General features: G+C 33.5%; 2 protein-coding genes across 2 annotated transcripts; one reads left to right on the forward strand and one right to left on the reverse strand.

Moving 5' to 3' along the window:
- The first annotated feature begins 1374 nt into the window (after positions 1 to 1374).
- On the forward strand, positions 1375 to 10181 carry LOC102601645 (glutamate--tRNA ligase, cytoplasmic). Its single transcript, XM_006358447.2, has 6 exons — positions 1375 to 1700; positions 2854 to 2950; positions 3122 to 3275; positions 5781 to 6901; positions 7311 to 7778; positions 9647 to 10181. Exons 1-6 carry the CDS (start codon positions 1564 to 1566, stop codon positions 9890 to 9892), a joined length of 2223 nt encoding a protein of 740 aa, XP_006358509.1. The 5' UTR covers positions 1375 to 1563; the 3' UTR covers positions 9893 to 10181.
- A 2920-nt stretch (positions 10182 to 13101) lies between these two features.
- On the reverse strand, positions 13102 to 14905 carry OXAOXA (germin-like protein; the record flags this gene model as incomplete). Its single annotated transcript, NM_001288440.1, is given in 2 exon segments — positions 13102 to 13718; positions 14721 to 14905. Coding segments are annotated over 2 exon segments (663 nt in total). The 3' UTR covers positions 13102 to 13179.

Raw genomic sequence — 14905 nt, forward strand, 5'->3', positions numbered from 1 at the left:
TGTAGATTTCTAGTCATTTTCTCATTGCAAAAGCAGGTCATCAAGTATAGATGGGATAGGATATTCTTTTGATTAGTTATCCCACTGGATTAACTAATATTTCAATTCATATATGGAATTGTTTGATTCCACTTTCTGCATGGGGAATTGGGGACTGGGGTACTCAAATGTGGATAAAATAATTATATGATTAGTTAATATCTCAAATTAAGCTAGTATTTCGCCCTAAGTTCATCATATGTTTGACCCCAAAATTTCTCAAAAATATTTGACTATTTCAAAAATTATGATTTATACCCATAAATTTTTATTATCATTTTATAATGAATATGTTCCGTTAAAAAATAATCTTGTAGTATAATTGATTACAATCAACAATAACAAAATAACAATATAGGCAAGACAATACATTAATTGCATACTCAAACTTGTCACTGATTCAGTTATAGTTAGAACTTATTAAACACAAATTGTTCCTTTTTCTCAATTTTATCACTCAAAGTAGAACTCAAACTTTTTCGGAGGCGGTAGTAAAAAATATTAGTTGAAATTAATAAAGAATGAATATTTTTTATAAAATATAAAAGTTTGAGGTATTTTTTTTTAAAAAAAATTCTCAAATATTAGAACTTGGCCCAAATACTAGTTTTTTTTTCCTAGTATTTGGGAACTTGGGATACTTGGCAAATATATTGGTCAAGTTATATAATTAAACACCACTTTTCAAGTTTTTTCCAAGTATTTTTGGGGCCAAACGGGTCCTAAACATGAATAAAGTTAGAGTGAATCTCAAATTTTAACTTCGGATTATCCTTATTTGATGTATCAAACCCATGTAGTGACTAGTGTTGAATAAAGAGTATTTAGTAATGCTGAGATTAATAATACAAATATTAGTTACGTTGAAATTATTTCTTATTTTATGGTTGGTTTGAAGTGTTAAAATAATATGAATTACATAATTTCTAAAAGAATTTTGTTTACGAAAATACCTAGTTTTGTACCATTTCAAAAGGCAATTGTCTTTAACCATATTCTTTCAAAAGTGTACTAAAAATATATATATTTGGTGACAAGTAATTTGTGTTTAGCCAATAAATATTAAAAGCATTATTTTGAGATATTTTTTTTAAATATTGAATCAAACTTTATAAAAGTGCTTCATGTGTTTTTTCAAAAATACATTAGCTTCTGCTATCGTTCAAAATACTTACTTACCTATTTTTCGAAAGCTTAATCGAAGTAATGTAATTCATACGTTATTTTCTCCCATACCTATTAGGAAACGACTCTAATCGCTTAGCAAAACTTGGCAAGCAAAAATAGGGAAAACCGGTCAAAAAGATAAAATTAGTAGAAGAAAGGAAAATTGGTTATTCTATCCATAAAGTAAAAACCCTGCGTTGTAGTGTCTACGCATAAACCTTCTTCGTTTGCCTTTGTATTCTCTTTATTTACCATTGGCGGCCGCTGGTTTAGTCTCCTCTCTCTCTATCCCTTAACGTAGTATTAATTCCTCATTCCTCTCTTAGCTGTGGAGATATTTTGTAGCGGCGGCGAGTGATGGAGCTGAAACTATCCTTCCCTGCGGATTCTCCGCCTTTGGCTGTCATTGCGGCGGCGAAGATCGCCGGAGTTCCAATCTCTACTGATCCAACTCTTACTCCTGGTTCTACTCCTATTATACATCTAGATAATGGGTAATTTATCAATTTCTCCGCTATTTGCCCAGCTTTTCGCCTATTGATTTGTTTTCTTTTTCCTGTACGATTTTGCTTGCGTTTGTAGTTTTCTCGTTATTTGTTTGTTGTTTTTTAAAAAGACTTAGGGATCGTTTAGTTGGGTTGGTTGGGCAACAAGTTATTCCGAAATTAATTATCCTAGCATTAGTTATGTCAATATTGCTTATCCACCCTCAATCTGAGATAAAAATAACACTACAATCTTGGGGTAACTAATCTCGGAATAAGTTATCCTGCTATTCGCGGGATTAGTTGTCCTTCATCCATCGTACCAAACGAGCCCTTAAGGGCGTCTGGAAGATATCTAGTTACCATTACTTGATGAGACATAGACTAAGGTAAGTTTTACATAATAAACGTATTATTGTCTTTTTTGATGGAGATACGGTGAGTTAACCTAGGGATAGATTTAAATGGTGTTGTCTGAACATATTATGAATATAAAGCAGCAGCTTTGCTAGATAAGCTATAGAGAATTGTTTCCTGCCTTTTCGAGAATGGTGATTGTATGTAAACAGTGAAATTTTAGAACATTGTTATGGTTGGGTCATGCTTTGACCTGTCGTTGGTTCCGGGATTGGTTAGAAACGAAAATGTGAAAGTTATTGTTGTGCTAAGGGTCTATTGGTGGCTTGCTTTTCTTCGAACCTATTGTCCGGAGTAAAATAACCATTAACCCTATTTTTAGGATGAAATTATATCAGACTGATTGAAAACTTATGAGGGTCTGCTCAGTTTGCTGGTGCATGTGGCATCCTCCACTAATACATATCGGGTTGAAAAACCGCAAAAGAATTCATTTCTGTTAATTGTTTAATTAGATGAATCTCAATAGTCAATAGTGATATAGCCCCTTGATGTTATTTCTCTATGCATATCATGGTGTTTAGAATAACCAATTGACCATATTTTTCATTGCTCTTGGGTATGTCAATCTGTGTTTTCATGTAGTGTGCACTCTTTTATCAAAAACACGTGTCACTATTTAGCTATGTTAGAAATGTTTGTAGTAATATCAAATGTAAAACATGATGTTAAACTGTTTCTTAAGTGTATCTATCTTCCCTTCTTCCAACTTCCCTTCAGTATCTTAACTCAACCTAATTTTCAGACTGAAGCTGTGGGGAAATTTTGTGCTTCTGAGGCACATTAGTCGGGTTGCTAACATACCCGATCTGTACCAGCGGGACGCCATTGAGTCTAGCCAGGTGGTCTTTTAAATTCTGCATCTCAAAGCATTGACTTAGATCTATTTTCTGTTTTCAAATGTGCAAATGAGAACCTTGAAAAATATTCAAATGAGCTCTTTGTCATTTTTAAAATTAATATTTGATTTTTACTATTCTCTCCTTTTTTTTCTTCCTCCATCGTTATTGCAGATAGACGAATGGCTAGAGTATGCTCCTATATTTGCTTCTGGCTCTCAATTTGAGGAAGCATGTGGCTACGTGGATGGATATCTTCTGCAGCACACATTTCTTGTTGGACATAGCCTCTCAATTGCAGATATTGCAGTTTGGTCTGGCCTTGCAGGTAGCTGATTCAAATATTAAAAAATGTTTAGTGCCTTTATGTCGAACTTATCTAGTATTTTTTAAGAAGTACTATCATTTTATTTGTGAGGCTGCTATTAGGAATTGCAATTAGATTAGCTTCCTGAGTAGGCTAGATTTTCCCGGGTGGCAGAGTACTGCATGAATTAAACACAGACTGAATATCAAACTCGATGGGTGTTTGAAATGAACACTGGTCTGCGTTTATTCTTTAAAAGTAGAAGGAACTATGTACAGCTTTAAATTGTTGAATCTACATGGTTTGATTTTGCATTTCGGCCTTTTTATAGCCAAATAGAATCTATGGAAGAAGAATTTGTAGATGAGTATCAGCACTGGGGTAGTGAGGTTTTTGATTGCTTATGGAAAAGAAAGTGAATAATCGTTTGGGCAGAAAAAAAGAATGTGTAGCTAGTAGTGGGTTTGAAAAGGATAGCTGGAGAAATCTTTGATTGTATCCTAGCCTAGGGGAAGTAAAGTCACATATAGCTTTAGAGAAGGCAGCGTGGTGGTTCCATTATCCGCGGAGTTTTGAACCATGTGGCCATTGATCCCTCAGGTAGTTGGTTATTAAAGAAGTTAGATATTAGCTTATTAATTGTCGGAGCATAAATGATTTCTTCCGAACTATAGCTAAAATATTTCCCCTTTATTTGGATGTATTCATATATGACTTTTTCGTTCTTGTTCTAGTCATGTTCAAAAACATCTCAACTGTTGATTCTCTGTCAAATTCTATTTCGAAGGACTGAATGGGTTAATTTTAAATTTTGAGGCAAAGTTCTGTTATGGAAAAGGTTTACTAAATAGCTCAATGTAGCACAGTTTAGGAGACCGTAATGCCTTTGGCCTTTTTATTTTTCATTAGTTCCTTCTCACATGATATATGATGTCTCCCCTTAGTTACACTATAACCTATGGGGCAATGTGTCCTTGTTCATACTAATAGCCAGACTTTTATCAAGCACTCTCTTTTGACAATTGATTTTTTATCAGACACTCCTATCGGCCTATCCTTTTCTTCCAAGGCACATATCTCGTAGGAACAAAAATTATTTGGATTCTAAGTGAAGGGTTGTCGCTGACTCGCTTCTCATTGGTGAAGTGAAGCAATTTCAAAGATGTTGAGGCACAAAGTTATTGCTTATTTCCATGTCTTTATTGACAAATAAAGAGAAAAAGGAGGATTATAGGGCGTTTTTCTATTTAATACTAGGATTCCTCTCCTAGTTCACTTTTGTGTTCTAATTGGTTTACTCTCTAGTTTGCAACAAATCTTCTTTTACTACTGTTTCCCATTTCCTTGTCTGCTAGATGTCAGATTTTATTCTTCAATTCTTTTTCTTTTTTATTGTTAGGATATAAGAGTGGCTCTTATAATTAAGTTTAATTATTAACAATATAGACATAGAGCAGTGGAGTTTGGAGTACATCTGTATATAAGGTTTCAGTACATGGGTTGTATTGTTGTAATATAATACCTCCTTGCCGAGGGCCTGTGCACCCCCGGGATTAGTCGGGGCTCAAAAAGACTCGGACACCCGGTGCAAATCAAAAAAAATTGTTGTAATATAATACGAAGTTACCAAGTTCAAAAAAATTAAAGTTTAATCATTAAAGAAGTTCAAAGCAACTGAATATAAAATTGAAGTTATTGATTAATTTTTCTTATTGTTGATTAAGTGAAACCTAATTTTTTTTTTGTGGTTGAAGATATTTTCCAACTCATTGAAGTTATTTAAATTGCATTTAATTTGAGCAATTGGTATCTTTACTGACAGTATGTTGCATATTGAAATTAATGATTTCAATTGTAAAACGATGTTGTAAGTGCTAAATTCCAATATGCGAGCTGATTCTTATGTTTTGTAAATTATGGACTTCATTTTTCACTTTCTCCCTTAAAGCCCCAGGTGGCTTGTTGCTTTTTGCCTTTTCGCTGTTAAAATGTTGGTAGAGCTCTCATTCTATTTGAGCTGGAAATGTCAGTTAACATTTGGAGCTAGTACCATGCTTGGTGATTTTCAAATACATTTAGGGAAAAGGTTTCTTGCAATGAAGTAAGAGTGTAAGATGTCTGAAAAAAGCAGTGTGGTGAGTTTTTAAAAAAGGCACTAAGATGATCAACACTTGGACTCTTAACCTTAATGCTTTGAAACGTACTTTTGCTTTGTGTTTGGAAAAAAAGGTCTCTTTGTCTTTTGCTCCACTTTTTGGGACACCACAAGACCAGATCATAAATTTAGACCCCTGTGAGTAACGCATGAATTTCTTGTAAGTGGTCTCATCAATGATGATAGATTGAAAAGGTTGTGTTTTCTCTTTGATTCATAAGGTTGCATTTTTGACGACACCTAGATCTATCTTTTGCCTGTAAACAGACTCTTAGTTGGACCAAATCTGATGTGAATAAATGTTTATTTTATAATTAAATGAGTCCCTACTCTACTTTATTATTTGTGCTTAAAACTTTCTTGTGCAATAGGTACTGGGAAGAGATGGGAAAGCCTACGATCATCTAAGAAGTACCAAAATCTGGCAAGGTGGTTCAACTCAATATTAGCTGAATATGGTGTTCTAAATGAAGTCACAGCAACATATGTGGGAAAGAAAGGCTCGGTAAAACCAACTGCATCCAAAGTGAAAGAGCAACAAGGCTCAAATGCTAATCTGGCCAAAGTAAATGGTGATGCCGCTGACAAGGAAAAAGAAAGTAGGAAACCGACATCTGAGGTAGATCTTCCTGAGGCAGAAGTTGGAAAAGTGCGGTTGAGGTTTGCACCAGAACCCAGTGGTTATCTCCATATTGGTCACTCAAAAGCAGCATTACTGAACCAGTATTTTGCTGAAAGATACCAAGGGGAAGTTATTATTCGTTTTGATGACACAAATCCTGATAAGGAAAGCAATGAATTTGTGGATAATCTACTGAAAGATATTGAAACTCTTGGAATTAAGTATAGGACTGTGACATATACATCTGATTACTTTCCACAATTAATGGAGATGGCAGAGAAATTGATTCGTGAGGGTAAAGCCTATGTGGATGATACCCCAAGGGAGCAAATGCAAAAAGAAAGAATGGATGGAATAGAATCTAGGTGTAGGAACAATAGTGTGGAGGAGAATTTGAAATTATGGAAAGAGATGATTGCTGGTTCAGAGAGGGGAACAATGTGTTGTGTTAGAGGGAAATTGGATATGCAGGATCCTAACAAGTCAGTTAGGGACCCAGTATATTACCGTTGCAATCAGACTCCTCACCATAGGATTGGTGCTAAATATAAAGTATACCCTACTTATGACTTTGCATGCCCATTTGTAGATGCATTTGAGGGTATTACACATGCACTTCGATCTAGTGAATATCATGATAGGAATGATCAGTATTATTGGATTCAAACTGATATGGGTTTCAGAAAAGTTCATATTTATGAATTTAGTCGGCTGAATTTGGTCTATACACTTCTTAGCAAGCGTAAGTTGCTGTGGTTTGTGCAAAATGGACTGGTCGAAGGGTGGGATGATCCTCGTTTTCCGACCGTACAAGGGATTGTGCGCAGAGGGCTGAAGATTGAGGCGCTGATACAGTTCATTCTTGAACAAGTAAGATACTAAGGATGTTGCTTTATTGTTAATTTGAATACAATTAACATCATCAACACAAATACATGTTTTTAAAATCATTCAGAAAATTATTGTGCATCTGGGAAGGCATCCTTTTGGAACAACCGCTAATTTCATAATCTAATTAAGCAAAATCACCTCTGTATTTTCTGTGATAAGCCTGAAAGGAGAGATTGTTTGTTGTTGTAGTTTTTCATCCTCCCTTTTTTCTTGTTTGGGTGAAGGGGGAGAAACATCATTTCATTATTGCTTACTGGACTTACATTTGTAGTCTGAAGCATTGTAAAGCAAGTCCATGACTAATCTGAGATTCTGTATTAGGAAGCATTCTTTTATATCTTTGATATTGTATTTTGAAGCCTAAGAATGTTCTTCACAAAATTTATAGGGAGCATCAAAGAATCTCAATCTAATGGAGTGGGACAAGCTATGGGCCACTAATAAGAAGATCATTGATCCTGTATGTCCTAGGCATACCGCTGTTATTGAAGAAAGACGAGTCTTGTTGACTTTGAGTAATGGACCAGATGATCCTTTTGTACGTATTGTACCCAAGCATAAAAAATATGCAGGTGCTGGGGAAAAAGCAACAACTTACACCAAGAGAATCTGGATAGACTATGATGATGCTGTATCAATCTCTGTCAATGAGGAAGTAACATTGATGGACTGGGGCAATGCAATAGTGAAAGAGATACAGAAGGACCAAGAGGGTAATGTTACTCATCTGTCTGGGATTCTGCATCTTGAAGGGTCAGTTAAAACAACAAAGTTAAAGCTGACTTGGCTGCCAGAGAGTGATGAACTTGTTAAACTCTCTGTGGTTGATTTTGACTATTTAATTACAAAAAAGAAGGTATGGCTCCTTTCACTTCAATATGTTCTATATTTAGGTGGGGTTTCAAAGTCCAGCCTATCCTTTTATTAAACTTATCTCTAGTCCTTTTCTCCTCCACATCCCCTATTAAATTTTGAGTTCTAATTTAATCAAATTCTTAGAACTTGCGACTGTTTTATGGTTATGTGAAGTTAGGAAACAGCAAATATTATATTTCCCGTGTAATAATAATAAGAGGCTATTGTCTTTTTTGTTTTTGGATGGGTAAGAAGGGGGCTATTATTTCTTGAGTAATAACATTACAACAGCAACAACAACATCATACCATGGGGAGGCCAGGATCTACACGGACCTTACCTGGGGACCTCTGTGGGGGTAGAGAGGCTGTTTTGGATAGACCCTCAGCTCAAAAGTCTTAAATAATAAGATTGATACAAATAAATCGAAGTGTGCCTTTCTATGTTTGGATAGAGTTTTGAGATGTATTGGGAAGTAGGGATGATTTTAGTTTTTTTCGCAAATGACTTCGAACTTGGAAATGATAAGTATGCTACTCGTGTATAGCTCTGTGTAGACTAGTGTTCAGTGTTCACATACTGTTACTGCAAATCATGAAATTTTAGCTTATCCTTTTTAGTAAACTAACTCTAGTCTTTCTTTCCTCCACATGGTTAGTTGAACTCTTAAAACTTTTGAGTGTCTTATGATATACAATATTGTTTAACTCTGTCAAGCATAGGAAAAAGACATAAGTTGCACCTTAAGATTGTCCAGAAAAGTCATTTACACACTCGTACTTTATGGGCGAGCCTATTCCCCTCCTATTCTTATTTTTAATGGAATGAATCACTCCGTGAAAATATAAAACCAGTTGCATGTCGGGAGGTGTATTACACACGTGCCACATCGTATATATTGCCACACTATTTTATTTTTTATGCGACTATTTTCTTTCATATATATATATTTTTGCCAAATAGATTTTAGGGTGTTATTAGTTCCATTAAAAATAAGAATAGGGAGGTAATAGGTCGCCCGTAAAGGATGAGTGTGTAAAGTGACTTTTCTGGACAACTTTAAGGTGCAACTTATGACTCTTCCCTTTAGGATTTTAAAAAAAAAATGATATGATTCCCCATATAATGGTAAGAACTTTTGATTTAGTAATAAGATTGACTAGAGATGAGTGCATTTTATGTGGTTTGGATGGAGCTTGTGGGAAATATTGGTGATGAATTATTTGGGTTGTCTACGTGAGAAATATTAGAACTTATGAATGCTGAGTTTATATTACTGTTGAGGTATGTCAAACATTTAAACAATGGTAGAGATTGGGTTGTCTATATGAAAATATTAGAACTTAATAAATGCTGAGTATGTTACTGTTGATGTATGTCAAGCATTTAAGAGTGGTGAAACGATATTTTTTGCATGCATTGGTAAAGAGTGCCCTTCTCAATTTAAGCAGTGGTGAAACAATATTTTCTGCATACATTGATCAAGAGTGGCCCTTCTCCATACTAAGACTGATTTAGAGTTATGAACTTTATTAGTAGATGCTTTTGTACAAATTTTGGGAAGTAGATGATAGGAAGGGATGGTATGGAAAACAAAATGTAATAAAAGCAGAGAGTACTATGAATCTGTTTATAATCCATTACAGCGTAATGAAATGGATTAGTACCCATTGGGCCTTTCTCATTGACAATGTACATTTGAAGTAATAGAATGCCTTTCAATTTTTATAATGTTCTGATTTGGAATTGTATTTTTTGTCCACCTGAACTTGGCAGTTCACAGAATATCTGTGAAGATGTTTACTGCAACAAAGATTTTGCTAATAGTGGGTTGATCACATACTGAATTGCTAATTTTTGGTCTTGCAGCTCGAGGAAGATGAGAACTTCGTCGATGTTGTTAATCCTTGCACAAGGAAGGAGACTCCAGCACTTGGTGATTCTAACATGAGAAATCTGCAACGTGGAGACGTGTTGCAGCTGGAGAGGAAGGGCTACTTCAGATGTGATGTTCCCTTCTTAAGACCTCAAAAACCCATTGTTCTTTTTGCCATCCCTGATGGTAAACAGCAACCCGTGTTGCGGTTTGCAGTCCCAGATGGCAAAACAAAATGAAGACATATCAGTTGACTAATCACGTCATTAGCCGTATTCATGCTTGAAGAAGAATCACAGGGTGTGATCTGATTGTCTCCTTTTTGAAACCTAATTTGCCTAAGTTAGGGCCAAATGTGCAAGACCATTCGTTTTTTCAAGATCATTAGGTGTAATTTCCTATTTGGAGTCTTATTCTACTATTCGACTGTAATATTTTCTTAAAACACTTGAAAACAAACTCAAATGTTTTTAAAAAAATGTAGTAACATAACCGGTGATATTTCATAAGTGGAGGTTGGAGAGGGTACACAAATCTTACTATACTACCTTGTAGAGGTAAAGAGGTTGTTTCCGGAAGGTACCTTGCTCAAATCTGCAATATTTGTTTCAAAAGATAATTCAAGCTCATAAATTTGTTTTTAAGGGCTATTTCACTTATTGTTTTTTCTCTTATTAATTTGATAATGGAAAGTATGATACTCCCTGTCCCTATTTAGTTGTCCACTTTAGAAATGGCATACAGATTAAGGCAACAATGATTAGCATAGTGAAGTTATAATTTTATCTTTATAGTACAATTTACAATTCCAAAATAAATTCACTCAAGATAACTAATCAATGCTAGGAAGTTCATAAGTTTATTTACTTTATTTATGACAACTTTATTTAAATAAGGGTATAATAGGAAAAAATTTATTGTCTTTTCATGATTTGTCAAAATGGACAACTAAATAGGGACAACTAAAAGAGGAAATATGGACAACTAAATAGGGACGGAGGGAGTATAAAATCAACTAGGAGCAACTCAAGTCTGCGAGTTATGGATAAAACATTAAACTTGTACCAAGTTTGGTCGTGTGAGTTTAACGTTACAAAGATTCTTTATATACTACTCTCCATGAGCGAAGGAAAGTAAGAAGCCTACTTATTACTCCCTTCATTCCATAGTAAGTTAAAGAAAAGTAGATTAAGACAAAAATTGAACCTAGTTTTTCATTGTTATCCTTATTAATTATTGTCAAATTTATGATTAAAATAACTAAATATTAATTAATCACTTGTTCCAAGACTAACTAATGAAGGATAAAATTGGAAGAACACTCTAAAAGTAGTCTTGAAAACTGAACAATTAAGTTAATTTGAAAAATGGAAAATGCCTTAAAAATTAACTTAATATGAAATGGAGGGAGTACAAAATTATGTATTTCTTCCCGTTCTAAATACTAATAATTGTTTTATTTGACCATTTTAAAATAATAAGAAGTATTCACCTTTGCTGTCCATTTAATTAAGTGAGCCGTTTAACAGAGTAGTACAAAAATATTACTCCCTCTGTCCCAATTTATATGACTCACTTTCCTTTTTAGTCAGTCCCAAAAAGAATGACACATTTCTATTTTAAGTAACAATTTGCCTATAAAATGTCTTTTTTACCCTTAATGAAATGATTTACAACCACACAAATTTCTATCATTCATTTTGGACCACAAGTTTTAAAAGTCTTTCCATTTTTCTTAAAGTTTGTGCCAAATCAAAGTACATCACATAAAATGGGACGGAGGGAGTACTTAAAAAACAAATAATATGGACCAAACAGAGTTGGGAGTACTTATTATAATTAAAGCATGCTATTTAATTATCAAGAACTCAGCAATCTGTTGGTCCAAAAGATATATAACAGCCTTATGTTATGTATAGTATCTTTCCATATGAAATGCTACGTTACTTTTTCCTTAAAGAATTAGAAAGACCATGCTCATTTGTTGCATCGCGGTTGGCAAATGCTTTACTATATTGCATTTTCTTTCAAGTTTAGGATTACGATGGTCATACAAAAGAGTAATCTTTTTTTTAATGTTTTTTCACTCAGTTTTTGGTGCAGAAGTTCCAACTAATTAAATTCGGATAACGCACTACAGTCTACATAGCTCATACAATCTCATCACTGCCTCACAACCTATGTTGATATACAAATGAGTAATCGTGAATTGATAATTGTATTACTTTAGGAGTCTCTAAATCAAATAATTTACTGTATATATCTTTGGCATAAATCTGTAGAAACTACACGTTTTTTTAGTTCTTAAAATCAGTTTGAGTCGTTAATTTCTCAAGAAGCAAACTTTGCTCACTCACTCGATAGACAGACAGACATAATAATGGAGGTAGGTCAACCAAACCTTTATAAAAGAGATCACCTAACCCTCTTTTATTTTGATCTCCTTCTGCTGTCTAAACTTTACAAACTTAACTACTACATACGTATCCTTTTAAATGTTTTTTCCTCGAAGGACAAATGTTTCGTTCTATCTCCACAATATGAAGTAAACTAGATTTTACGCAAATATTAGTCAATTATCACAATTTGATGCGTAAGCCACTTTGCACAATATGACATTATAGTGGCACCTAAGTGTTATTCTCTTCGTCTCAAAATAAGTGTCACTTAAGAAATTCAAGATAAAAGATAGCAATTGTTTCCAATTATACCATTATTAAAGAATTACTTCTTCTTAATTGTGTTCAATTCTCAAGAAACATCTACTAAAAAAGGTCTAATTTTGATTTAATATTGGATATATCTAAAATTTTCTCAATTAATAATTCACCTAACCCTGATTATTGTGTGAGAACCTTTACTGCTTTTTACTTTCTCATCATCATTCGTATCATAACATACTTGAAAATCCATAATTGGTACAGTTGTTCTTCACTACTGACATCCCATTATCCAATTTTTATCTGATGGTAGAATCATTCCTTTTTACCCTCTTTTGTTGAATTTATTTTTCAAATCAAAATTGCTTTAGGCACAAGTGACTTCAATACCGGCAATTTATTTAGCTTAGATTAATGCACTAATTACTTAGTTGCGTAAAGAAAATTAGACAAGTAGGTAGTTCATTATTATTTCAAAAACACCTTTTAAAGATACACATTACGTAATTCATTTTTTAAGATTAATATGTTGACTAGTATGTTATTTGACATCGATATATGCAAATTCACGTGAGCTAGATACAAGTTGTCTAATGACTTTTTTAGAAATAAGTTGTCTTACCTTTTTTTCAGGTAATTAGTTTACTAATTATGGAGCGTAAAATTAGAAATTGATCACATTTATTCTTGATCAACAGAGAAACAATAGGCTATTACAACATTATTGGAGATAAATTTTAAAAAGGACACAAAAAAAAAAAATCCAATCCGACCCCATCGTATATAAACACACAAATCTTTGTCAATTAACAAACTCACCAAAGTAAATTATTGTTACAAAGAACAATTAATTAACGAAACAATATTTATTTCTTAGGTGCAAGCCTTGACTTAATTTTCTGAATTTGCTTAGTACCAACTTGGAATGTTTTAGTCAAGACACTATCAGGAACACTTGGTGATGAAGCGAACAACGTTGTAGCAATCGATTGAGTCCCCGGTAACTGGCTGTTGAACCCCGCGACGACGGCTGCCGGAACATCCCCATTGTTCTGCTGGAAATGTACAAGTCCTCTAGGGAAAGCAAACACTTCACCTTTAACAATATGTTTTGTAATCAAAACATTCGATGTTGTAATAAAGCCAACGTCTAATTCACCCTCTAATACAAAAATCATTTCAGTGGCACGAGGATGAGTGTGAGGTGGGTTAATTCCACCAGGGGCATAGTCAATACGAGCCATGGACACACCAAGTGTGTTAAGACCAGGGACTTTCATGACATTTGCACCTGTGACTAAAGAACCAAATGTATTGTTGGTTGCTCCTGCCTTTGCTATGACCATTGATGAAAAGTCTATTTCTGAAAAGTTCTTCTTACAAAAATAACCATTTACGGTTAAGCCTGTTTTCGTGTACATAAAACAGAAAATTGCATAAGTAGTGTGTTTTTACATGAATAGTATAAAATTAATGATCAGATAATGATGTGGAAGACATTTTTTTTATTGTATATATAGTACGAAATGTTCGCTAAGTAGTACTATCTTTTTGTCCTTTTTATATTTTACTTTAGTAAAAAAAATTGATCCAAAATATTTGTCACTTGAAAAAAATAAAGAAAACATCATTTTTTTTTTCGATTTAAAATCTTACTACTCTAAGAAGATATAATCATTTGAGGAAGTGATAAAAGTATATCGTTTATGATTGATTTCAAAAGTGGGTGTACCAAACTGCTCTTAACGAGAAAAAAAAAAGTTGGAGGAATTGATTATATTTGGTGACCGCTGCTAACCAATACTCGTTTAAAATTTATTTTACATTTAATTATATTTTTTTAAAGATATAATCTTTTTATTAAATATCTATTTTTTGAGGCATTTTGGAGTGTTTAAGAACAATTATATTAATGATAAATAATTTGAAACAATTATTGGTAGAAATTAATAACTGATATAGTCAATTTTCTTCTTTTAACTTTTGCCAGCTAATTTGTATAGTTGGAATGTTGGATCTTGATTCAACACTCATAATAAATGGTATAACAAGTAAGCAAGCAAGAAGAAGCAATTTGGACAAGTATAAGGCACAAACAAACTTATCAAGAATCTATCTTTCTCAGTCTCAAAGAAACCAAAAAAGAGAGAAGCAGCTGTCTCGTTAAAAAGAATTGAACTAGTTTGACTCGACACAAAATTTTGAAAAATTAAAGAAGATTTTTCAATTTTGTGGGCCTCAGTTTAATTTATGCCAAATGCATCAAAATAATCTCTAATCTTGCGGCCTTAAACAAATGACAAATGAAAAACTGAAATCAATTAAAGTGTTATCGAAAAAGAGGGAAATGATCATTCATTTTGAAACAGACTAAAAAAAAGTAGTTCGGAAGTAAAATGGAACTTACTGTTGGTAAGATCAGCAACACAAACATCTTGAAGCATATCTGGATCTCCAGCACAAGCTTTATCTAAACTAATGGCTAACATAACAACAGCCATAATTACAACAAATTTTCCAAAGGCAGACATGGTGGAATTAAGAAGAAAAGTATTGGTAAGAAATAATTTCTTATTTTGATTTAGGCAAAAA

The sequence above is a fragment of the Solanum tuberosum genome, unplaced genomic scaffold, assembly GCF_000226075.1.
Source record: "Solanum tuberosum cultivar DM 1-3 516 R44 unplaced genomic scaffold, SolTub_3.0 scf00277, whole genome shotgun sequence".
Taxonomy (NCBI): domain Eukaryota; kingdom Viridiplantae; phylum Streptophyta; class Magnoliopsida; order Solanales; family Solanaceae; genus Solanum; species Solanum tuberosum.

Bases quoted from the DNA above. Each gene is read 5' to 3' on its own strand.
- LOC102601645 (XM_006358447.2), top strand. From the start codon at position 1,564: ATGGAGCTGAAACTATCCTTCCCTGCGGATTCTCCGCCTTTGGCTGTC. The intron at 3,276-5,780 runs GTAGCTGATTCA...CTTGTGCAATAG, and splicing joins AGTTTGGTCTGGCCTTGCAG to GTACTGGGAAGAGATGGGAA. The intron at 7,779-9,646 runs GTATGGCTCCTT...TTGGTCTTGCAG, and splicing joins ATTTAATTACAAAAAAGAAG to CTCGAGGAAGATGAGAACTT.